Source organism: Daucus carota, chromosome 8, assembly GCF_001625215.2.
Source record: "Daucus carota subsp. sativus chromosome 8, DH1 v3.0, whole genome shotgun sequence".
In the NCBI taxonomy this organism is placed as follows: Eukaryota; Viridiplantae; Streptophyta; class Magnoliopsida; order Apiales; family Apiaceae; genus Daucus; species Daucus carota.
Window position 1 is genome coordinate 28212459 of NC_030388.2, and position 25154 is coordinate 28237612.

A 25154-nucleotide genomic window follows, 5' to 3' on the forward strand; every position below is an offset into this window, starting at 1 on the left:
AGATTGATTGTGCACAAAAACATTTAACTTAAATATAACTACCCTCTTAAAAGTTGCTTGAACGGAGCAAACATATAATGCATGAATAATTTTTTCATGTATACAAAGTAAATAATATAAAAATTAACAACAACAAACATGTCCGATGAACAAAACAAATATTATAAAAGAATAACCAACAAACATACATCATTAATAGTTAATTAATTGACATCAACCATCGATATCCTATCAAGACTATATTCTTTCCCCGTGTTTGGATTTGTCGACTCCAATATAACGGTCTATAACTACATTTGCTTGCAACAACCTTCACTGTAACAGCCTTCACTTATCGTTGCAGAATAACGACACCTCCGAGTTAAAAATCGAGCAAGAGAAAGGTATTTTCAATTTTTGATATTTTTCATCCAATAATTTCAGAAAATTAAAAAATAAAACGGAGCGATGTGAGAGGCACCACCTACACGCCCCTCGCTTCTCCTTTAAAAATCGAGTAAGAGAACTATCGGGTAAATTTGTGGTATTAAGAGAGGAGTTTGTGTTTTGATGATCCAAAATATTACGATCTATACGGGTATTTATAGGTGGAGAGAGACTTGTTTGCTACTCTTTCCCATAATTAAATAATCTGAACAAAATCAGATTAAAATTTTCAAGCTACTATATTCCATAAATAATCTGTCTTTCCCATAATTGAATAATCTGAAACAAAATCAGATTAAAACTTTCAAGATACTATATTCCATAAATAATCTGAAACAAAATTGAAACAAAATCAGATTCTGAAACTTGCTTCTAATATACCCGAAACTAAAAAAGGTAGTTCTAATTTTTAATATTTTTCATCCAAAAATTCCAGAAAATTAAAAAAATAAAACGGAGCGATGTGAGAGGCGCCAAGATACTATATTCCATAAATAATCTGTCTTTCCCATAATTGAATAATCTGAAACAAAATCATATTAAAACTTTCAAGATACTATATTCCATAAATAATCTGAAACAAAATTGAAACAAAATCAGATTCTGAAACTTGCTTCTAATATACCCGAAACTAAAAAAGGTAGTTCTAATTTTTAATATTTTTCATCCAAAAATTTCAAAAAATTAGAAAAATAAAACAGAGCGATGTGAGAGGCGCCACCTACACGCCCCTCGTTTCTCCTTTATATAAGTATATTGATTTTTCCTAAACTATTTCATATATTAATAATAAAAGATACCTTTTTACTTGTATTAAATGAATATAAGTTTTAAATAAAGGATTTATCTTTTTACTTGTATTATCAGCAGTTATTATTTTTTTTAATTAGTGCGGAGTTTAAAATTTTGTATTTATAAATCTTTCATGTATTAATAATAAAAGGTCTTATATTATAATAATTTATTTTTTAAAAGAAACAAATTATTATATTACAAAATTACGAAACTATACCAACTTATAAGTTATGTTATCCAAACACTTAAAAAATTATAAGCCACGGTATCCAAACACTTTTAATAGCTTATAAGTCCAGACCAACTTCTCACTTATAATCCACTTCTTTACTTTAAGCAATAAGTTACTTCTTTTAAGCCCAGCCAAACGCCCATTAACCGAAATTATAAGCTCACCATCAATCTTATCTTCTTCTTTTTTTTGACAGAAACATCTATCTTATCTAATATTATAAAAAAAAAAAAAAGCATTGGTGAACATGAATTAATCGATTAAAGATGTTTTATGATCGTGTTTGCATGGTCTTAAATTCAGGTTTTAAGGTCATTTTGACTTTGAATTTGAAAAAAAAATCGTTTAGTGAGTCCGAAGTCAATTTAAAGTCAGAAATTGATTTAAAACTAAAAATTAATTAAAATTATTTTTTCAGCGATTCAATTTTTTCAACCTGTTTTGATAAAATTTATCCATAGACACATAAGTTACTTAGAATTTATTTTTATTTTTATTTTTATAATTCCTAAACTATTAATATGTTAAAATTATCTAAATAATATTTTAAAATTTCAATTTATCACGACGTGAAATTAGAATTCGCAATTGTGCCAAATGCCTTTACATGAGAAATGTATAGACATGTATAAATGGTTTATGGTTAGTGAAAGTTCTAAGAAAGAGTCCTTTAATAGGTTAAACAGAAGACAATAGGTTCTCTCTGCATACGCGTTTCTTAGTGTGGATAAAATCCTCCTATTTCCCCAACACACTCTATGCATCCATTAACAAAAATGGCTTTCGACAGCACTAGCAAAGCAGTTGCGAAAGAGGCATGGTCTGAACTAGTGCATTCACTTCTGTCGTGGACTCCCTCCACTGATATGTCCATGGTATATTACTACACTATACCAGAGGACCACTCGAACCGCTTAGATTTATACAAATATAAGCTAGGTACCGAGAACATCGAAGCCAGAATTAAATCTGGTCTGCATTCTCAACTGGTGCAGCCAAATTACCAAGGGATCGAGCATATTCGAGATTGTATACGATCAAGTAATGGTAATTATGTGGTGAAAGCAGGGGAGCGTGAAGATGAGCAAGGGATTGAGTATGTTCGAGTTTGTGTGAGATCAACTAATGATTATCATGATGTGGAAGTAAGTGAAGGTGAAAATCAGCTGGGGATTTCGGATATTCAACCTTGTGTGAGATCCACTAATCGTTATTCTGCGGTGCAAGTAGATGAACAAGGAAATCAACTACTAATGAACAGGATCACCTACGAGCTAGTGAAAATTATGGCAACTTTATTTGATGACTTGTTCAATTTCATTGAGAGTTACAACATGCACGGGGTAGAGAAGCCAACACTGCGGTTTCAAGTTCTGGAATTAATTAAGCTTTTACATCACTATGGAAGTGATACTATTCGAAGCGCAGTGGAGGAAGAACTTGAGTATGTGAATGAGAAGAATTCAGCAACACAGTACAAGAAAGCTCTGGAAGTAATGTTGAGAGTATGCGATACGGGGATAAGTCAAAGTATTTTTTACGAAATAATAGAAAAGGCAGAAACGGATCAAGTGCTCTATGAATGGTGAGGAATAAATGGAGTCGTGCGGGTTAGCTTAAAAAAAATGACTTCTTTCTTAAAATAAAGAATTGGAGTAGAAGTGAGAAGTAAATTAATAATTATAAATTATTAACGCATTTGGAAAAGAAGTAGAAGTTGTAAAGAAAAACTAGCATTTTCTATTTCCAACTTCTTTCTCATGACTTCTTAAAAATACTCCTTACTTCTTCACGCAAGGAAAGTAGAAGCAGAAAGCTGGAGTTACTTCTTATAAGAATGTTTGTACTAAATGAGAAATGAGAAACACAGAATTGAGAATGAATATGATTATTGGTTTAATAATAGTGCATATTATTTAAAAAGATCGCATACATTACCAGCCAGATGAAGTTATTCATCACAAGTCACAACAAAGTACAAAGAGAAAGTTGCAATTCTGTCACTGACTGTCACTCACTCTGTAAATTATGAAGTTGCTCGAAAACAAAACACAAAAGAAAACGTTGCAATTCCTCCGCTCTCATAAAATTACGAAGTTGAGAGCTCAGCTTAATTAGCAATGAGGTAGGCCTCAATAGCCTTGAAAAGAGCAGTGTTCTGCTCATCAGCAAACTTGATGTTCTCCTCAGGAACCACGGCATCGCCTTTGGTGTGGAATATGGCAGTGGTCTTAGTAATGCTACCTCCGTCAGCAGTTGGCACAACGACCATATGGGTTTCAATGGATTCGATGAATCCTAGAAGGATGTCTCCATCAATGACTGTGGAATCGTATGTCAAGGCCTCCTTGTTCACTGCATCAGTTCTAACAGTCATTGTGGTGATTGGGCTACCTGCAACAGAATTATATAAAAATTTATTTAATGTACAATTTCAGGAAATAATCACCTCAAATCAGTATGATATCAGAAATGATATATCGAGAAGAATTGGATATATAACTAACCTTCGGGAAGGGTGATAGTTCTGATGGTTCCAGCTCCACCGTCTCCTTTGACATCAACACTCTTGTAAGCTCCGGGGGCAGCCTTGGGGATAACAGTATCAACATCAAGGACGATGCCGCTGAATATTTTCTCTGCTGAGACGGAAGAAGTGATCTCGAGTGAATGGCTCTGGGCACCCATGATCTTTAGGAAGTTATTGCTGAAATTTAGTAGAAAGATTAAGCTCAAGGTTTATGCTGGAAGATTGATGTGATGATAGTAGAGCACCAAGAGCACCTATTTATAGTACGCTAACATCAATGTTGAGGTGTTGATAAATATTACAATAATGCATTTTTTTATTTTAAAAAGTTTAGAAAAGGATTCCAATCCGTTGAAAGAAAAGTTAAAGCTGTGTTTGTTGAAATTTCAAAAGATGTATTCTAGAAGGGTCCTGTTCCTTGACAACCGGTTGTTAGATAAGGGTTATCTAACACACTGTACGGGGGCCGTTGGATTTATATTCTAAGGGCTCAGATTCAATTTTGGGTTTTTAATGTATCCGCGGTTATTTTCCGCGGAAGGGAAAACTCCCTATCCGCGGTTATTTACCGCGGAAGGGAGTTTTCCCTATCCGCGGTTTTTTATAGCGGATACATTAAAATCTCAGATTGGATCTGGGCCTTTGAAATATAGATCTAACGGCCCCCGTACAGTGTGTTAGATAACCCTTATCTAACAACCGGTTGTCAAGGAACAGGACCCATTCTAGAAAGCATTCACTAGTTTGAGTTGAAAGGTCATAGATGTACACTGGACATACATTGTTCAAACAATCCAGTGTTGCTCAATAATTTATTTAAAATTTCTGACACAAAAATAACTATTTATTTAAAATTTTAAATCTTGTATTAAAATTATTGAATTATTTGTTTTTTTCAAAGAGAGATTGTCCTTTTTATCATTGGTAGATATTTTATCTCATTGAATTTGTTTTAACAAGGTTTTAATGGATGAGTAAGTGATCCCTATTATAATGACAATCCGAGAGACATATTATAAAACGATTTTCGTTTTGCGTCAATCACATACAGTATTATACTCATCCTTGTAAATTTTTAGCCCTGTATAAAATTTCTATATGCTCCAGATCAGTTTACATTACTTATAAAGAAATGAGCTCACAACAACTAAACACACAGCAGCAAGCTCTTGTTTTTACTTGCTTTCTGTTTACTAACCTCTCTTACTTATTACTAGTAACTTAATTAATAGCTCTAATTCTAATGTCATGGTAGATCCTATATTATACTCCCTCCATCTCATTTTAAGTGTCCTGTTTTGACTTTCAACGGTCAAATTGACCAACTTTTGACCAAGCATAAAGAACAAATTCGTTATTATTTTAAAAAACTAAAAATTACATTTTATAGTATATTGTATGTACTTTAAAGTGACATAAATTTTTTTATTTTTAAAAATTATATTATATGTGTAAATCTCAGTTAAAATTTGGTCAATTTGACCATTCAAAAGTCAAACAGGACACTTAAAATGGGATAGAAGGAGTAATAATTATCTATTTATCACTGACCAAGTCTAGGCTGTTCACCAGCGTCCATTTTTGACCTAAGTCTCTTGTCGTCTAAAAGTATTACGAATATCCTCTTGTAAGTGTAAACATATATACTGATGACGTTTGACTTTTTACACGTGATTTTGGGGGCTTTGACCGTATAAGAAATATTAATATTTTTGCAATTTTTTCTGAATAAAAATATAACATAAATATGTTTATTTATAAAAAAAATTAAAAAATATTAATTTTAAACATGTGGTCAAGCCTCCCAAAGATACGTGTAGAAAATCAAACGTCCTCTATAATGGATTAGAGGGAGTAACAAACTGGTTAAACGGGAATTTTACTTATCCTTGGGTGGGCATTATTTTACATATAAAAAACATTTTAAGAAGCATTCGGACAAAAGTATAGTAGGTGGATAGAGTGTTGTGTCGGGTTTTGTCAATGTTGAGGGCTGAGTATGAGCCACTTGTTCTTTGTTTAAAGACTCACAGTACAATGTGTATTAACCTAAGTCGTCCTGCATGCGAATTTGGTTAAAATAGAGGTTACCAAATTAAAATATATTATCTTGGAAGACGGTGTTCACCGGCCAGGTAAAATTATTAGAATTTGTTGACACGTTAAAAAATAGGAAAATGCTAGATGAACAGAATTGGGTACGAAAGCATTCATATAATGAGTATGTGTCAACTTTTAATTGAAATGGACCCCCTGTATATGCATTAATAGTACCAATCAAAACTTTCCACCTCAGTTGCCATATCATTTTGTGCAAAATTCTGTACCCAATTTTGTGCATGTTAGCACTACTCTAAAAAATAACCCATGTTCACGTATTGTTATCCTAAAATTGAAAGATACATTTATGAATGATCTTGCACACATGCCCCGTTTCAGCTGATATAATTATATAAAAATGATATTTTAACAACGGTTTTTCTAGTGTGTGCCTATGGGCACATGCTAAGCGCGGAATTTGAGAAGTTTGGGAGATTTTGATTGGCTCTCATATCTTAATAATGGTAGACCCTCCTGCAAATATACCAACCACACCAATCAAAATCTCCCAAACATATCAAATTCCGCGGACGCACACTGGACAAACCCTTTTAACAAAACTAAATCGCACTGAAATTTTGCTAACAGAGTCAGTTTTCTACACACCAAAAAGTTTCTAGCATTATCCTCATCTGATCTAGACACATGAGTTTTTGTGCATATCTTTGGGGGACCCTGCTCAACTGTTTTGCTACTGTGATTTAAAGAACGGGCCACGCATATTAATCTTTTCTTTAAGTTTAATTATATACAATTCTAGGCTCTTATCTTGCTTGATAGGAACCTTGGTCCCTGGTATGTGTATATCAAAAGACTTATATAACATACAGAATTTTTATTGCAACAAAATCCTGTTATGTTTAGTGGTTTTCGTAAATATTCACTTAAGTTTCAAATGAAAAAAGTTCAGGAACATAATGAAATTTTGTTATAATTCTACTCGCCGGATATATCACCCAACGGCCATATTTGTAATCGAAAAAGAATTTCTAAATGCCCTGTTTGGAGATTAGCTGTTAGCGGTTAGCTGTTAACGGATTAAATTAGATATTTTGACCAGCGGATTGAAATAAATGTTTTGAGTAGCGGATTGAATTAGCTGTTAGGCAAAATAAGTTTGTAAAGATTGCCATGAAGTTTACCAATCCCCATCACCCTCTTCATAGGGTCCTGAACAATACAGTGATGAGCATTAAAGTGAACTTCAAAATTTGATGAGGAACTAAGTTTACTGATTGACACCAAATTAAAGTGAAAATCAGGAATGTATAGGACATCATGAAGGATTAACTCTGAAGTTAACTGAATTTGTCCTTTAGTCTTGACATGTGCAATGTGTCCATTTGGAAGGCAAATGTTTATATCACAAACAATAGGATTAATCAGCAAAGTATTGTGACATGTTATGTGATCAGTTGCTCCAGAATCTAATACCCAATCCAAGGAAGTATGACAACTAGCCAGGCAAATAGTAGTCATTGAGGAGCAGTAATTACCTGACTGTGGAGGATCACCAGAATGAGAGTTAGTAGAATGATTGAGAAGAGCAAGCAGCTGGTGGTACTGATCATCAGTGAAACCTGCAGAGGAGTTACTTGCAGACTGAGCAGTAGAGTTATCTCCATTATCACCAACTTTGTTGACCTGAGCAAGGACTTTAGAACCAGAGTTTGGTTGAAACTTAGGTTTGCCTGCTGGTTGTTTTGCTCTTGGAGGAAATCCAATGATATGATAGCATCTCTCCCTGGTATGATTAGTTCCATGACAGTGAGTGCATTCCATTGTGCCTTTCTTTGTCTGAGACTTAGGATTTCCAGAGTTTGACTTCTTGAAGTTGGATTTGTTTCCATCAGTGACACTTCTAGTCATGAGAACAGTAGATTCTGGTACAGATGTATTGAAACTTGAGTAGTTTCTCTGCCTCTCATCTTGCTGCAATAGACTAAGTGTTTGTGTCATCTTTGGAAGTGGATCCATCATGAGAAGTTGACCTCTTATATTTGTGAAATTCTCATTGAGTCCCATGAGAAACTGAGTAACTTTCACTTTCTCTTCATATTGCACATTTTCAGACTTAGCACTACAAGTACATTTTGGAGCATTTGATGCACTAACCATATCATCATAGAGTTTCTTGAATTTTGTATAATATGCAGAAATAGTCATATTTTCTTGAACTAGACTAGCTAGATCCTTTCTGATCTCAAAGAACCGTGGTCCATTGTTTTGAGTAAATCGAGAGTGCAGATCAGACCATACAACAGAAGCAAGTGTATCATACACTAAACTAGACCTAATTTCAGGATTTATGGAGTTCAACAACCAAGTGATGATCATGTCATTGCATCTCTGCCATGAATCAAAGTAGGGAGAGGTATTACCTGGAGTTTTGTATTTTCCAGTGACAAGCCCTAACTTGTTCTTTGCAGAGAGAGCACGACTCATAGACCTTTTCCACTCATTGAAGTTATCACCAGTAAGCAATTCAGCGACAAGTATCTGTCCTGGATGATCTGAAGGATGCAAATACAGTGGATGACTTGATTCCAAGCTAATTGTAGTGAAATCGCCATCAAAATCTGTAACTGTTTCTTCATTATCAGACAAATGCGACGCCATTAAACTGTTTGACAGAATGTTTCAAAGAGACTTTAACACAGATCTATCTGAATTGCTGCGATTTACAACAACTCAAATGTACAACTACGTGAACAAAGATTGAGTGGTGGAGATGATGATTGAGCGATGGAAATAGCGTTAGCGATAAAGGAAGTAGCGGTGAGTAGCGGTGTTGTGCGATGGTGATGAACGAGTGTGTGCGGCGGAGACGATAACTCGAGGAAATTGCGGAAAAACGAGCGAACCTCGCTCTGATACCATGAGAAAATTCTAAATGGAAAGAAAGAAATTTCAGAGAGTAAAACCAAAAAAAAAGTGTATTCATCTCTGAGCTATAGCTCTGTTTATATACAAGAGTGCACAACTGAATTCTGTTACACAAGTTCCCGCTCAACTAACAAACTTGAACAGTATGAAATGACTAATATGTCCTTAAGATATTTCTTGTATTCTTATTCTGCCCTTGTCCTTGCTGGCTTGTATCTGTGGTATATTCTCCTCAATAAAACTGTTTGGTTAATAGCTGATTGATTAGTTTTTTCTGATCCAAACCAAAACTTCTAATCCAAAAAACTCCTCAAACTATCTTTTTCAAAATTAGCTTTTTGGTCTAAACCTCTATATCAATCCGCTAACTACCAAACATTTATATTAGCGGATTCTAGTTGTCAAACCTCTAAACCACCCCAAATTTCTAATTTTGTCCCAAACCTCTAACTTTCAAATAGGGCCAAAAATTCTTATGTAGCTCTCTCTTTTACAAAACCTTTGTTCAACATGCGATCGAGGTGGTCAACAACAGCGTCTAGATGCCACCCACCAGTTATCAGGCTTAGTGTTGGACGGCCAACCGAGGAGAATGTTTGCCGAGTCTTATCATTCTCACTTAAAGAAATACTACTCACTAATTAGATTTATCTATTTGGGGCACTGGCTTCTTTTTTTGTCATCGTTCATTTTTTAAGTTCTATAATCTTTGTAATTGTTAAATATTATTGTAAATGCTTTTCCAACTTTTTAACTTTTCTGTATAAAATAAGCTTTTACGATCATATTTCTCTTAGAACCCATAGTAATTTAACCAAGATTCAGCGGCAGAATTTGCCTTATTTTGTAGTTTTGTATTCTAAGCTGAACTTTTATTTTGTATTGAAATCATGAGATATTTTTTGAATTTTATCAGAGATTTTTTGATTATTTTAAATTATTTTGACAAATCATGATATAATAAAATAAAATACTTATTATGAATTAATCCGAAAATAATCGAAAAATCAGGAATTACTATCCCTTATTCCCTTGGAATATAGTAAGAGCATCTCCAGCAGAGTCCTAACATATTCCCTAAATATATAATAAAATATTCATTTTTTAAGGGATCACTACATTTTATTGAATCGAAACTCCAACAACATTCTCTATTTTTATTCCCTATTATTATTATAATATTATTTATATTCAACTTGTAAGTAGGAGAGAGAAAGGAGGGAAAGAGGGAGAAAAGTAGAGAAGTGAATATTTTATTTTTCAAAATAGTATGAGGAATGGTTCCACAATCCTTAAAAATGAGGAATGAAGTGGGCATCCTAATTTTTTAAGGGATGTCATATTCCTTATATTGATAGCTTAGTACACCATATAGGGAAGCTGAGATGCTCTTAATACACAGCAGACACGGGTGGAGCCGAGGTTAGTGGGACCAACCAACTTTTAATATTTGCTAATTTTGAAAGCAGGATCCTCTTCACAAATGCTGATGCAGGAGTTAACCTCCACCGGAGTTGCTCTAACAACTCAGCAACGGCGGGGTCTCCAGCCTTGTACTCACAAATCAAATGTGGCATTACTAGCTAGAGAGACCGATAAAGTCCAGAAGTATGCAAACATACATCATTAAGGTTTGAGGGAATAACATTTTTAGCTAATAATTTAAGTAAAATAGTAACGCATAGACGATTCAGAAAGATTACATCAATACCGGTATTTTATTTCATTTAAAAAGATTACAAACGTTACAGAATGAAGTTGCTCATTAAAACAAAGTACAAAAAAAAAAAGTTGCAATTTTGTCGTCCACTCATAAAATTATGAAGTTGAGGCATCTCTCCTTCTCTTCCCATAAATTTAAAAACGACAGATTATTGTAACACGGTGGAGAGTTCAGCTTAGTTAGCAATGAGGTAGGCCTCGATAGCTTTGAAGAGAGCCGTGTTCTGAGCATCTGCAAACTTGATGTTCTCTTCAGGAACCACGGCATCGCCTTTGGTGTGGAATATGGCCGTGGTCTTGGTAATGCTACCTCCGTCAGCAGTTGGCACAACTACGAGATGGGTTTCAATGGATTCGATGAACCCTAGAAGGATGTCTCCATCAATGACTGTGGAATCGTATGTCAGGGCTTCCTTGTTAACTGCATCAGTTCTAACCGTCATTGTGGTGATCGGGCTACCTGCAGCAGAATTATATATGTATTCAAAAAAAATTATTTACTGTACAATGTCGGGAAATAATCCCCTTCAAATTAATATGATATCAGATATAATACATCGAGAAGATGGAGTTGGATATATAACTAACCTTCGGGAAGGGTGATAATTCTGACGGTTCCAGCTCCGCCATCTCCTTTGACCTCGACACTCTTGTAAGCTCCAGGGGCAGCCTTGGGAATAACTGTGTCAACATCAAGGACAATGCCGCTGAATATTTTCTCCGCGGAGACTGAAGAAGTGATCTCGAGTGAATGGCTCTGAGCACCCATGATATTTAGAATGTTTTTGCTGAAAATTAGTGGAAAGATTAAGCTCAAGGTTTGTGGTGTAAGATTGATGTGATGATAGTAGAGCACCAAGAGCACCTATTTATAGTACGCTAACATCTCAATGTTGAGGCGTTGATAAATATTATAATGTATTTTTTAATTTTAAAGTTTAGAATAGGATTCCAATTTGCTGAAAGATAAGTTAAAGCAATGTTTGTTGAAAATAAATGTACTCTAGAAAGCATTCACTAGTTTAAGTTGAAAGGTCATAAATGTACACCGGACAGACATTGTTCAAACAATCCACTGTTTGCTCAATAAACTTCCCCTGCTCAATAACTAAAACGAATTTTCTATGGTGTGTCCATGGACACGCAATAGTCACTAACTTTCATGAAAATACTAGCTTTTGATTGGTGGATGAGTAATAAATGTTAATAGTCCCTCTGGATTCACACCAATTCCACCAATCAAAACAAGCTTTTTTCATGAAAGTACGTGCTTATTGTGTGCTTTTGGGCACACATTAGAAAGACCGTAACTAAAAATAAGTTGTAAAAAAACTACAAGAATTTAATTCAACTTCTTATATACAAACTTATAAGTTAGAAATTGATTTATTAATCTTTTATATAAACAGTACCAATAAAATGTAGCTATTCTGTTTTACTCATGTACTAAATTTGTATATGCTCTCTTGATCAGTTTATATTGCTTATAAAGAAATGAGCTCACAACAACTAAACACACACCAGCAAGCTCTTGTTTTTACCTGCTTTCTGTTTACTCACCTCTCTTGTCAATTAGTAACTTAATTAATAGCTCTAATATTGTTACCGTAGATATTCCTATATTACAATAATTAACTATTTATCAGTGATTAAGTCTAGGTTATTTACCAGCGTCCATTGTTGACCTAAGTCGCCTGCCGTCTATAAGTATCACGAGAACTAACTTATCTAGTAGTAGGTCATGTAAACATATATACTAACAAACCAATTAAAACGGAGTTTTACTTAATTATACTTAGGGCTTTTTTTTACACTAGTATAAAACATTTTGAGAAACATTCGGACAAGAGTATTGCGTTGGATAGGGTGTTCTGTCCTGTTTTGTCAATGTTGAGGTGCTCGAGTATGAAATAACCATTTATTTTTTGTTTATAGAGTCACAGCATAATGTTTATTATAATTTGATTATAAATGAATTTATAATTTTTTTTATTTACCTAATCTATAGTAACGACATTCCACAAACACGACGCTAGTATTTTAGGCGTCGGCGTTCTAAAACATAATAATATAAGAGGTCCAGTCCAATTGCATTCCTAGCTGGTCGACATTTCAATACCCGACACTATAACTAATTTAAGACATTGGCATTCTGAAGCCAGACGCATATAATGGTTTAATGTCGGTTAAATATGGAACGGATGCAGAAGGTCTAGAGAAATTGTCAATATGTGTCGGTTAAGCCAGCACCCGACACATATGACACATATGTGTCAATACGGTCGAAATTATATTTCGGTCGAAATTAGCCGCTTTTCTTGTAGTGTGAGGTGTCTAAGACGACGGTTTCTTATAGAACCGACGCAGAAAGTGCGACGCATAAAATCAATTTTATACTGGCGTATAAAACGTCTGCATGTGAAATTGGTTGAAAGAGAGCTAACAAGATTAAAATATATTATCACGAAAGACGAGGTTCCCCGGTAGGAATGGGCATCGGGCCCCTTCGGGTCGGGGATTGCTATACCCGGCCCCGATCCCCGAATCCAAACTCAATCCCTATCCCCGGCCCGATCCCCATCGGGGATTATTTTTCCATCCCCATCCCCGGCCCGATCGGGATTCGGGGATACCCGCGGTGATTCGGGGATTTTTAATTTAAGCTAAAATTTCTATTTAAATACTTAAATTCATAATTACAATTAGTTTCTAATATGTCTAATTAATACCTAATCATTTTAATAAACAGATCTTCAATGATTTAATTATGACCTTTTTAGTTTTAAGACTTATATTAATAGAAATAATTTTTTTTTTGAAACAATAGAAATAAATATTAAAATTTATTTCAATAAATTTAATTATATTAAAGAGGTATATAAACATGTTAATAAATGATTATAAACATGTGAAAATCCATGACTGAAGTTGACCTAAAGAGGTATATAGCATGTTAATAAATGATTATAATATATATATTTATATAATATATAATATATAATATAATAATCGGGTCGGGGATCGGGTCGACAATCGGGGAAAATCGGGCCGGGGGAATGTTAAAAACCGTACCCGATCCGATCCCCGATTTTTTTTCAAAGTCATCCCCGTTCCCCGGCCCGTACCCGAAAAAATCCCCGAATCCCCGCACCATTCGATGCGGGGATCGGGTCGGGATCGGGCGGGTCGGGATTAATGCCCATCCCTATTCCCCGGGCAGGTAGAGAATTACTCCCTCCGTCCCTCCCATTTCTTATCGAATGGGTTGGGCACGGAGGTTAAGAAATATGAATAAAGTAGTTCAAAATAGAAAGAAAAGTGGGTGAATTGGTGGGACCCACTAATTTTTAATGTATAAAAGGGAGATAGTGGAGTAAAAGTAGTGTGAAAAGAAAAGAAAAGTGGAGAAGTGGTGGGACCCATTGACCATATTTGGTAAGTTTTGAAATGTAAAGAATTGGATGGGACACCCCAAAAAGGAAAGTGTAAAGAAATGGAAGGGACGGAGGGAGTAGCTTATTACTGTAGATCATAACCCCATAGTGTCAAACTTCCGCAAAGCAAACAATTTTCAAGCATTATCCGAATCTGATCTAGACATGAGTTTTTGTGCTCAAACTGTCTTGCTAATGTGATTTAAAGATAGCAAGTCCAAGAGAAGCCTTAAATCATGTCCATAATCAAAATTTAGGGCATTTGATAAAAAGGATTGTTCCAACAATGTCCTAGTGATGCCTTGTATCACTAGTACAATCCATTTAAGCCCTATTTTTGAGGCATTCTCTCTCCTTGCCCTATCCCATATTTTATAATAAATTCCTACAAATACTCTCTTTCTCTCTCTACTTTATATTATGTTTTAATGATGAAAGTGAACTTTTAATAATAAAATATTAAACATATAGTGAAAATAAGGCACATTGTTGGAGTTGAAGTTGGTAGAATATGTCCTAAACTACTAGGACATAATTTTTTATATTATATTTAGGGCTCTAACTAGGACACTGTTGGACTTGCTCTAAGTAAATAATAACACTATAGAAAACTTTTATTGAACATGCGATGGAGGTAGTAAACAACAGCGTCTAGATGCCAAGAATAGACCCATATAGGGGGTGTTTGGCAAACCGACTTCGGAGCTTTTTTAACATAGAAGTCGACTTCTACTTAAATGGAGGTGTTTGGCTAATTATGAGAAGCACTTATATTGAAGCTTAAAAGCCCCAAAAAAGAAGTTAGGAAACCTAGCTTATTTTGGGGATTTAGCTTCTTCTATCACTTATAATCAATATATATTCAAACACTTTTAATAACTTATAAGTCCAAATCAACTTTTCACTTATAATCTACTTATTTATTTTAAGCAATAAGTCACTTTTTTTAAGTCCAGCCAAACTGCCCCATAGTAATAAAACATCATTACAATTAATCACCAGTTATCAGGCTTATAAGGGTTGGATGGACTAACTGAGGAGGTTTACTGAGTCTTATCATTCTCACTTAATGAAATAATTAAATTTATCTTTTTGGGACACTGCAAGCTTCTTTTTTCTGTCATCGACTCATCGTTCATACTACAAATTCTTTACTCTTTCTAATTTCAAACCGAAACTTGAAATTAATTAATTGGGATGACCTATATATCATTAAGGTTCAAGTGAATTACATTTTTAACTAAAAAATATAAGTAACATATGAAAGCACAGATGATCCAGAAAGATTACATTAATGTCGGTACTATATTTTATTTAAAAAGATTACACATATTGTTACCAAATGAAATTGCTCATTAAAACAGAGTACAAAGAAAAAGTTGCAATTCTATCGCCCGCTCATAAAATTATGAAGTTGAGGCATCTTTGGCGCTCTTCCCATAAATTTAAAAACGACAGATTATTAAAACACGGTGGAAAGTTCAGCTTAGTTAGCAATGAGGTAGGCCTCGATAGCTTTGAAGAGAGCGGTGTTCTGAGCATCTGCAAACTTGATGTTCTCTTCAGGAACGACGGCATCACCTTTAGTGTGGAATATGGCCGTGGTCTTGGTAATGCTACCCCCGTCAGCAGTTGGCACAACGACAAGATGGGTTTCAATGGATTCGATGAAGCCTAAAAGGATGTCTCCATCAATAACGGTGGAGTCGTATGTCAAGGCCTCCTTGTTGACTGCATCAGTTCTAACCGTCATTGAGGTGATCGGGCTACCTGCAGCAGAGAATTATATATGTATTCAAAAAATTTATTAATTGTACAATGTCGGGAAATAATCCCCTCAAATTAATATGGTATCAGAAATGATACATCAACAAGATGGGGTGAGATATATAACTAACCTTCGGGAAGGGTGATAATTCTGACGGTTCCAGCTCCACCATCTCCTTTAACATCGACACTCTTGTAAGCTCCAGGGGCAGCCTTGGGGATAACTGTATCAACATCAAGGACAATGCCGCTGAATATTTTCTCTGCGGAGACTGAAGAAGTGATCTCGAGTGAATGGCTCTGGGCACCCATGACCTTTAGAATGTTTTTGCTAAAAATTAGTAGAAAGATTAAGCTCAAGGTTTGTGCTGGAAGATTGATGTGATGATAGTAGAGCACCAAGAGCACCTATTTATAGTACGCTAACATGAATGTTGAGGTGTTGATAAATATTATAGTAATGTATTTTTTAATTTTAAAAGTTTAGGAAACGATTCTAATCTGTTAAAAGAAAAGTTAGTGCTGTGTTTGTTGAAATTTCAAAAGATATATTCTAGAAAGCATTCACTGGCTAGCTTGAGTTGAAAGGTCATAAATATACACCGGACAAACGTTGTTTAAACAATACAACGTGGGCATAAAGTTGCTCAATAATGTCCAAATTTAAAGTTAATTGATTGAAGAATTAACTTATACCTTGAAAAGAAAATACTCATGTTAGTATTAACATTTTAGAATACACGTGAACTTGGTTATGGTCCTATTTGGCCCAGTTTTGTTTACAAAGATGTTATCATTCAGATAAATAATTTCATGCGATGTAGACCGTTACATGAATTACATATGTTAATTTAAATTCTAGTTATATGTACTAATTCTATTTGCATTTATAATTGAGAAGATGGATTCCACTGATGCTCAATTTAGCTGTATAATTTAGGAGTTGGTTTCACTTAGAACCTATATAGACTTTGGGACTTTTTTTGCCCAAGAAATGAAATTTCACTAATTTATCAAATCGTTCAACATTACGTGAATGAAGTCCATGTGTGCATCATCTACACACCAAACACGATCAATGGTAGAATCAATATCTCACTGAGCGGTGGGCTACTTTATTTGCGTGTCATTTTGCAAACTGTAGTGACACCTGCTGATTCTTACTTCTCTTTGCATTCTTCGACTACTCGAACAAGGGATGAGAAAGGGTCGTTTGGTTAAACTTAAAAAAAGTGTCTCTTGCATAAAGTAAAGAAGTGCACCAGAAGTAAGAAGTAAATTAAGATTTATAAGTGATTAAATTGTTTGGGAAAGAAGCAGAAGTCGTGAAACTAAAGTTAGTATTGTCGGTTTTTTTTAAGTGCTTCTAACCTTTTACACAAACGGGTCAAGAGAAGTAGAAGCTGACTCTTTATAAAAAAAGCCATAAGCTGTCTTTCCCAAACATGCCCAAAGTGTTGTATAAGGGCCCGTTGTGCAGACATGTCACCCCTGTAATTTCCATAATACTTTGGTGCCACACTAACTCATTTCAGTTCTTCCATAGGGCCCAACTTAGCATTACCCTCCGATTTAACTCTTCACCTGGTTGAAAGTATTGCTCAACCATTCTAAAAAGGAAGCATGCTCTGTAGCTGTAATTAGACTCTCAACACTATCCCAATAAGTCTTGTAATTAGCGAACTGATGAGGTGTAACGAACGCATGAAGAGTAGTCTCTGCTTCAGCATTACAAACTGGGCAATAAGCATCAATCTCTTTCTCGATTGGGTGTTAGTTGGAAATTATTCTGTTGATGCTCTTCATAAGAAATATTTTGTATTTGGAGGAATTTTAAGTTCGATAGACTAGAACATCTCCAGCTGTGTAATAAGAAGGTATCCTAAATATATAACACTTCAATTGACTCCGTATTGATTGACAACTCGAACAATGATCCCTATTTGCCTTCCCTATTATTATTATTATTATTATTATTATTATTATTATTATTATTATTATTATTATTATTATTATTATTATTATTATATTATATTCAAATTTTTTGAACAAAAAGATAAAAAAAAATATGAGAAAGAGTGTGCAAAAGGTGAGAGTTAAGTAAGGACTCTGTTGGCGTGAATTTTTGTGCATATTCTTCCATTACCGGTGGAAAGCCCCAAAATTTTTTATTTCTCTTCTTTTGTGTTTGCTTTTTTCTTCCAATAAAACTTCTTTGGCATTTGTTTTTCCGGATCTAAGGATTCAAAACCTTTTCCGATTTGGCCTTCTTTTCTTAGATCTCAATTCCACGGAACTACGGATTTCTCGTTCTTCCCGGTGCTTTTATCCTTGAAAGTGGCCCGAGATATCGTGTTTCTGTGAGTTTTGTTCCCCAGATCTAAGATTGACTTGGTTTAGCCAATATTTCATTTACGCATTTGGTTGTTAGGTTATCACGTTTGGTTTGGTTTTTTGTTGTCTCACCGTTTGTGTGAGTTTTGTTATTTTCTCACCGTTTGTGTGAGTATGATGTTTGATTTAGTAATAGAAATTGTCAAGGGATTGCATTCTCAGTCGATAGCTCAAACTGTTTGTGACGGAAGCGAAAGTGGCGAAGTTTGTGTAGATATCATCTTCAACAAATCACGTGATTTTATCTCCAAGATGAATGGATTAATCAGTGATTATTTCTGTATTTTGTTTGTTCGACGCGACTGTTTATGTAGATGCCGTATGGCTTTTTATTATTGAATTAACTCATTTATCAAAAAAAAAAAGGAACTCATATGCTCCCTCTGTTTTTTAATATATGACGTTTGACTTTTTGACACATATTTTAAGTGCTTTGATCGGGTAGTTAAAATTATTATTTTCAAATATTTTTTTCCTGAATAAAAATATATAATCAAAATTTTAATTCACAGAAAAAACCAATTAAAAATAATAATTTTTATTATCCGGTTAACTCACCTAAAAGTACATGCACAAGTCAAAAGTGTCATATAAAAAAAACAGAGGGAGTAACTAAGAGCATCTCCAAGAGTCTCCGTGTTGGCTCCTAAATATAATATAAAAAATGTAGCTCTTAGCCATTTAGAACAAAGTTAAGAGTGTAAACTCCAACAATACTCTTTACATCTCTTCTCTATTTCATATTTTATTCATATATTGGACTCCACTACAACAAAAGAGAGTGAAAGATGGAGGTGAATTGGAGGGAAAGATTTTTTTATTGTAAAAAGATAAGTTAGGAGCCATGTGGTGGCTCTTAACTTTGAGGAGAGAGGATAGAGAAACAAGAGGCTCTTAAGATTTAAGAGCCACTTAAAGAGTCTCTTGAAGCAACATTTTTCGTCTCCCTCCTTAAATCTAAGTTAGGAGCCTAAATGAAGAACCTCTCGGAAATGCTCTAATCTGTTGGAGATGCTCGTACGATGCTATAAACCCATATTTATGTGTTCTGGATCTTTCTTCTCTAGCATTCATCTCAGTTTGGGAAGCAAACCAAATTTCTTCTCTAACATGCAGGTTTTCTAATGCATAATAACTATATACTAACAATCATTTTTTAACTACGCTGAATTCCAATTGGCTAATGTTTGATTAATAATATGACACACGCATGCACTATATAATCAATATAATAATTTAAAAATGTTAAATATAATAATTTTAACGATACAATCACAAAATTTAAATATATATATATTAAAATTTAAACAACTTACATTTCAAAAGACAAAAAATATTATATACGTGTCAAACTTCATCCCAACAACCAGCAGGGTGAGGGAGTATATAATACTCTCTCCGTCCCATTTTAACTGCTTTTGACTTTTTACACGTATTTTAAGATGTTAAAAAAATTACATCTAAACATGATTATTTTTTATAAAATTTATATCAAATAAAAGTTTAGATTCTAAACTTTTATTTGATATAATAATTAAAATTTTTTATTGAGTGTAGATATTGTTTTTTTACACTTCAATATACGTGTTAAAAAGTCAAACATCAGTTAAAATGGGACAGAGAGAGTAAATCTTTCCAAGAGCCCAGGGGCGGACCGTGGGCTGGGCTAGGGTTGGCTCCAGCCCGGGTCAAAATCTACCAGCCCACTTAGCAATTATATATAGTTAGTAGTCCAGCCCAGGTAAAAGATTAATCTAGCCCTGGTATTATATTGTTTACATAGCCCGGCCTGTTATTGAATTAATTCAAATTAAAAATCCAGCCCCATCCATTTACTAATCCAATTCAAGCTTGCTTATCTAATTGAAGCCCACGTGATATTAGAAGCCCACATGAATTGTGAGCTGACGGAATGAATTGCAATGCTAATGATAAACAGAGAAAGTCATGAAAATAAAATAAAAAACCTCAACCTGCGTTGGCGACTCGGCGTCCTCTGGCTGCTTTTGTTTTCACATAGAGATACCGGTCTCCTCTTCAAATATGTGTGTTCACAGTTCTTTTGTTTTCTCTTTTTAGTTTTTATTAAAGTAATAATTTGTAATTGATTCGAATTTTTTGATTCGGATTTGTTTGATTGTGTAAATAATGCTATAATCTAATTGATTGTTTAAATTATTTTGTTTTTTTTTTTGTATATCGGTTCAATTAACTTCTTTATGTTTATAGGGTCCTGGTCCCTTACAATCGTTTGTCAGGGACCGTACACACTACCAGGATCGTCGGATCTATATTTGAAGGGTCTGGATTAAATTTTTTTACCGATCCGCGGAAAATTATAGCCGATTTTTTTTTAAAAAAAGCTTTCATCCCGACCATTAAAATACAACTCTAACGACTCTGAAGCTGTGTGTTGGATAAGGGCTCAGTAACAAATGGTTGTTATGGACCAAAACTCATGTTTATATACTAGTTTGCTTATTTGTCTTTTTCTTGGACGTGCGAATTTTTTTTTCTCCAACCCCGGTAAGTTTAGAATCCTGGGTCCGCCCCTGCAAGAGCCTAGGCTATCATTAAAATGGAGGACCGTTTCACCGCTTACTTTTTGTCTCTACACATTATACTACTCCTTTACTCCCACACTGCAAGTCTGCAAGACTGCAAGTAGAGAATAGTCAACGTGTTTGTTAAGTTCTTGTTCAGATTCAGATGGTTCAGAAATTTTATGCACCCATACCATCCATGATCCAACTTTAGTCAACCTCACAAACAAGAGATTTGAGACTGACCGGCTTACTAGATTTATTAAATCTGAATTCATTAATGCCATATTATTTAGTCGGCTTCGTTTTTCTAAATAATTAAGGTCGGCTTCTTACAAAATTGTTTTCTTAAAAAATATCAAAAATAAAGGAATTTTGACATTTAAGCAATTTTAATGTATGTAATAGTTTATTTAAAATTTTAACAAATTGTATAATTCAAATTTGATTAATTAACAAACCCAAATTAAACTCACAATCTGATTTAATGAGACAAAATCTGAAATCGAATGGAAAATCGTTCAACCAATTCGGAACTAGAATTTCATTTTGAAAATTTAAATTTTTAATCTTAATTATTTTTAAATGATATTTACTTACAGTTCACGACCTCTTATTCGAAATTGTTGGCGGGTAATTGATTATCAAACATAGAAGAAGATAAATGGGGAAAACAACCAAATATTGTATATATATGTTTACAGGGAAAATCGTTTCCAACTATAGGATTTCTTAACACACAGAGAGTACAAAAGCTGAGACAATTTATTTGTTTCAAGAACATGAAATACACAAACCAAAACACGCAAACAAAATTATGAACTCGCAACTTGTACAAAAGGTTTCTTCAAGCTCTGGCGAAACCGATCCCTTAGTTTGCAATGAGGTAAGCCTCAATGGCCTTGAAAATGATGCCGTTTTGCTCATTGGCGAAGTTAATATTCTCTTCCGGAACCACAGCATCGCCTTTGGTGTTAAAGGTCGATACGCTTTTGGCGGTGCAGCCTCCGTCAGCGGTGGGTGTAAATGTGAACTCGGTGGTAATGGAGTCGATGTATCCCAGAAGAATGTCTCCGTCGATGATGCTGTATGAGAATGTGAACGCTTCCTTGTCGATGGCCTCAGTCTTTTGCTTCATGGTCTTGTAGGGGCTCGCTGCAATTACGTAAAAACTGTGTAAGCATGTATTTTATGATTTTAGAGCTGGTTTGGCTGACTTTAAAATTATGATTTATGACTTAAAAGTGAATTAATATGATAATTGGCAGTTTAAAATATTTGTTTGGATAATTTTGATTTTTCTAATATATGAGTTATTAAAAATATAATAACAAAAATATAAGTGATTTATATGTAATTTATGACTTGCATATAATTTTTATCATAAAACAAAGTCATCGGAAGAAAAACTAACTCGTTTCCAACTTATAACTGACATACATTTTCCAGTTTAAAATCATAAATAACTTTAAGGCTCTGACTTAAAATCTAGATAAATAGATTCTTACTAATATATCAACATTATTTTAAATTAAATATATGTAGTAATAAACAGACGGAGTTGGTCAACTAACATGATACGATGCCATATTGATAAAAGTAGTACTAACCATCTCCGAGAGTGACGAGCTTGACGGTTCCAGCTCCACCGTCGCCTTCAAGGATTTCAGCACCCTTGATGGCCCCGGGGAGAACCTGGGGAAGGAGGGTATCGATGTCGAGGCATATGCCCTTGAACAGCTTAGCTGCTGGGACAGGAGAAGCGATAACTACTTCGCTCTTTTGGACACCCATTATACAGTTGAAATGAAGGAGCTAAAGAAGAGATGTAGAAAAGAAAGATTGAGTGTGGATGATGAAAAATGAGAGAAGTTTGAGCTGCTATTTATAGGCCAGATCTTGATTTCTTGGTAGCAAAATTGCATCATGCTCGTATTGTAATGTCATAAATAAAAACAAATCGGTATATAAAAAGACGACTTTGTAATAGGAGTCACTTTCGGTTACATAAACCAATTTTTCAGAGACAATTGACTATAGTAGTATAGTATATAGCTGGATATAACTTGGTCAAATATATGTGACGCGGATTCCACTCAGTTGTGTAAACAAGATTGGATTACGAGGAGGGATAGTATTGGGTTTCTTTTGTGAGTTTGGTAGGATGAATTAATATAATTATTTATATTTTTAAATAAATTGGGCCTGGTCCCACAAAGGGGAGGGAGTCGGTATCGGAGATTCGTAGTCTAGATTTTATATCATTTTTTGTCTGAGTAATAGTTTAATAAATTATTTTTGAAAGAGTCTTTCTTAAATTCTTAGTGGCCTTTATGATTTATTAAATATATAATAATAATAATAATAATAATAATAATAATAATCACATTAATGATATATAATCAAATGATATGGATTTTTATAATCAAAATCATGAAAATAAAATAAATTATTAAGATAGTACCTCTAGACTTAAACTTTTTTTCAATTTTGAGTTACTTTCTAATTTGTTACACAAAATGATATTATTCTCGTTAAAAGTCAAAGATTACTTGAGCTATGTCTTAAATTTTTATAGACGAGCTCTGTGACAGGTATTGATAAACTAATTAATTCAATTAATATATTGGAAGAATTTACATTTAGGAATGGATAACTAATAAACTGAGTCCAACAAAATAGAGTTGCCATTAAATTAACTTAAGTTAGCTGCTTTGATCGGGTATTGTTTACCCTTGGACAAATGGTTAATCACAACTTTGAAAAAACTTGTCTGGAGTTCCACTCGCTATGTTTGATTTTTGTAATATGTTCCAAAACGAATATACGGTTCGAATATAAGAATCTATTGAGTGTTTTGAAAATATAATAAAAAATGATGGTCTAGTGATTTAGAATATCATTCTCATATATCAATTTCAACAATATATTTCATTATTGTGTCTAATTATTAAAATAGTGATATATTTGAATTATTATGAGAGGGAAATGAAAAGGAAGAGGAGAAAGATATTTTCAAATAGAAGGAAATTATTCTTTTATTGATAGAAATGGTTTAAAGCACGTGGTGCCTAAAAATAAGATGCTCGTTAGATGTGCTAGTATTTTAAGACACCATTTGAATATTGTTTAAGCATTTATTTATTTTAAATATTTTAAAATTTTGTTTTAGGACATTTTTGGATTTGCTCCGACACACATAGACATAGGTGGATCAGCTCATTATCCACGAGAGTCCAATTCCTTTGCTATCACTGTATAATTTCTATGCGATTTAAAAGTAGAAATTTATCATCGCATTGCACTTTCTATTAAATGCAATCGTTGATACTACTATCGAAAATTTTAGTAAAAAAATATATTTTAGAATCAGGAATGTATCTCGGGATGGGTTTCGATGGGGTCTCACAAGATCGGATAGAGTTTAGGGAAAATATGATGGAACTAAATTTTGACACTTGATCCGGTAGAGCCTGTTCAAACCTTATATAGAATCTTGATGAGTCTATAACGGATCCATGATGAATTGAGTGGGAACCGATATTGACTCTAAATAGGTGATGTTATTTGGAAGATGAATGATGATATATTGATATGGATGAGATCAATTAATGATGATTTTTACTTGATTTGTATTTTAATTTAAATTTTAATAATTTATTAAAAATTTAAATGGTCCAGTGGACTTCGGAAGATCTCCGTATAACGCTAAGAGGTTATTCTCTACGCAAATGTCCAAAATTTGAACGTGCTAGCTAGGGAGTAGCAACTAGCAAACCACAATATTGATAAATAATTTTTATTTATTCAAGAACTTTCAAAAAGTGGAACTTTTCAAACAGTGCAGCAAAGTTTAGAGGCAGTTTGGGTGAGTTTAAATTAAGTGCTTTTTGTTTAAAATAAAAAAATGAAGTATAAGTTAGAAACAAGTTAAGACTTATAAGTGATTAAAGTGTTTGGAAAATAAGTAGAAATCCTGAAACAAAAGTTAGCATTCCTAACTTTTTATAAGTGCTTCATGACTTTTTACACAAACGGTACGAATTAAGTGCTTCTAACCTATAAACGAGAAGCTGGGCTTTTAAACCATACACAAACACCCACTCAATACTTACTCCCTTCCTAGCTTCTTCTCTGGAGAACTTCCCTTTATTGTATGACATGCACAACTTATACAATCCATCTATCCTGTTCAAATATTTCTTTTTAACATCTTTGAATTTTGGGAAAATAAATCTTTTTGCCACTCAACTTATTGTGTTTTTAGAAACTTACCACTCAACTAATTTTTTTTCCTTTTTAGTCACTAATGTTAGGTTTGATTT

The 25154-nt window shown here is 33.9% G+C and overlaps 4 protein-coding genes across 4 annotated transcripts; all 4 read right to left on the reverse strand.

The window, feature by feature from the left end:
- Positions 1 to 3325: 3325 nt before the first annotated feature.
- Positions 3326 to 4310, reverse strand: LOC108198846 (major allergen Dau c 1). The gene is made up of 2 exons (XM_017366626.2): positions 3961 to 4310; positions 3326 to 3847 (listed from the first exon to the last, which is right to left on the reverse strand). The coding sequence occupies exons 1-2, from the start codon at positions 4139 to 4141 to the stop codon at positions 3564 to 3566; spliced, it is 465 nt and encodes a 154-aa protein (XP_017222115.1). The 5' UTR covers positions 4142 to 4310; the 3' UTR covers positions 3326 to 3563.
- A 6358-nt stretch (positions 4311 to 10668) lies between these two features.
- Positions 10669 to 11543, reverse strand: LOC108198848 (major allergen Dau c 1). Its single transcript, XM_017366627.2, has 2 exons — positions 11280 to 11543; positions 10669 to 11151 (listed from the first exon to the last, which is right to left on the reverse strand). The coding sequence occupies exons 1-2, from the start codon at positions 11458 to 11460 to the stop codon at positions 10868 to 10870; spliced, it is 465 nt and encodes a 154-aa protein (XP_017222116.1). The 5' UTR covers positions 11461 to 11543; the 3' UTR covers positions 10669 to 10867.
- A 3855-nt stretch (positions 11544 to 15398) lies between these two features.
- On the reverse strand, positions 15399 to 16285 carry LOC108198850 (major allergen Dau c 1). Its single transcript, XM_017366629.2, has 2 exons — positions 16024 to 16285; positions 15399 to 15895 (listed from the first exon to the last, which is right to left on the reverse strand). The coding sequence occupies exons 1-2, from the start codon at positions 16202 to 16204 to the stop codon at positions 15612 to 15614; spliced, it is 465 nt and encodes a 154-aa protein (XP_017222118.1). The 5' UTR covers positions 16205 to 16285; the 3' UTR covers positions 15399 to 15611.
- A 5209-nt stretch (positions 16286 to 21494) lies between these two features.
- LOC108197644 (pathogenesis-related protein A) lies at positions 21495 to 22760 on the reverse strand. Its single transcript, XM_017365317.2, has 2 exons — positions 22440 to 22760; positions 21495 to 21984 (listed from the first exon to the last, which is right to left on the reverse strand). The coding sequence occupies exons 1-2, from the start codon at positions 22621 to 22623 to the stop codon at positions 21701 to 21703; spliced, it is 468 nt and encodes a 155-aa protein (XP_017220806.1). The 5' UTR covers positions 22624 to 22760; the 3' UTR covers positions 21495 to 21700.
- Between the last annotated feature and the right edge of the window lie 2394 nt (positions 22761 to 25154).

Bases quoted from the DNA above. Each gene is read 5' to 3' on its own strand.
- LOC108198848 (XM_017366627.2), bottom strand. From the start codon at position 11,460: ATGGGTGCTCAGAGCCATTCACTCGAGATCACTTCTTCAGTCTCCGCG. The intron at 11,152-11,279 runs GTTAGTTATATA...ATTCTGCTGCAG, and splicing joins AATTATCACCCTTCCCGAAG to GTAGCCCGATCACCACAATG.
- LOC108198850 (XM_017366629.2), bottom strand. From the start codon at position 16,204: ATGGGTGCCCAGAGCCATTCACTCGAGATCACTTCTTCAGTCTCCGCA. The intron at 15,896-16,023 runs GTTAGTTATATA...TCTCTGCTGCAG, and splicing joins AATTATCACCCTTCCCGAAG to GTAGCCCGATCACCTCAATG.
- LOC108198846 (XM_017366626.2), bottom strand. From the start codon at position 4,141: ATGGGTGCCCAGAGCCATTCACTCGAGATCACTTCTTCCGTCTCAGCA. The intron at 3,848-3,960 runs GTTAGTTATATA...ATTCTGTTGCAG, and splicing joins AACTATCACCCTTCCCGAAG to GTAGCCCAATCACCACAATG.
- LOC108197644 (XM_017365317.2), bottom strand. From the start codon at position 22,623: ATGGGTGTCCAAAAGAGCGAAGTAGTTATCGCTTCTCCTGTCCCAGCA. The intron at 21,985-22,439 runs GTTAGTACTACT...ACGTAATTGCAG, and splicing joins GCTCGTCACTCTCGGAGATG to CGAGCCCCTACAAGACCATG.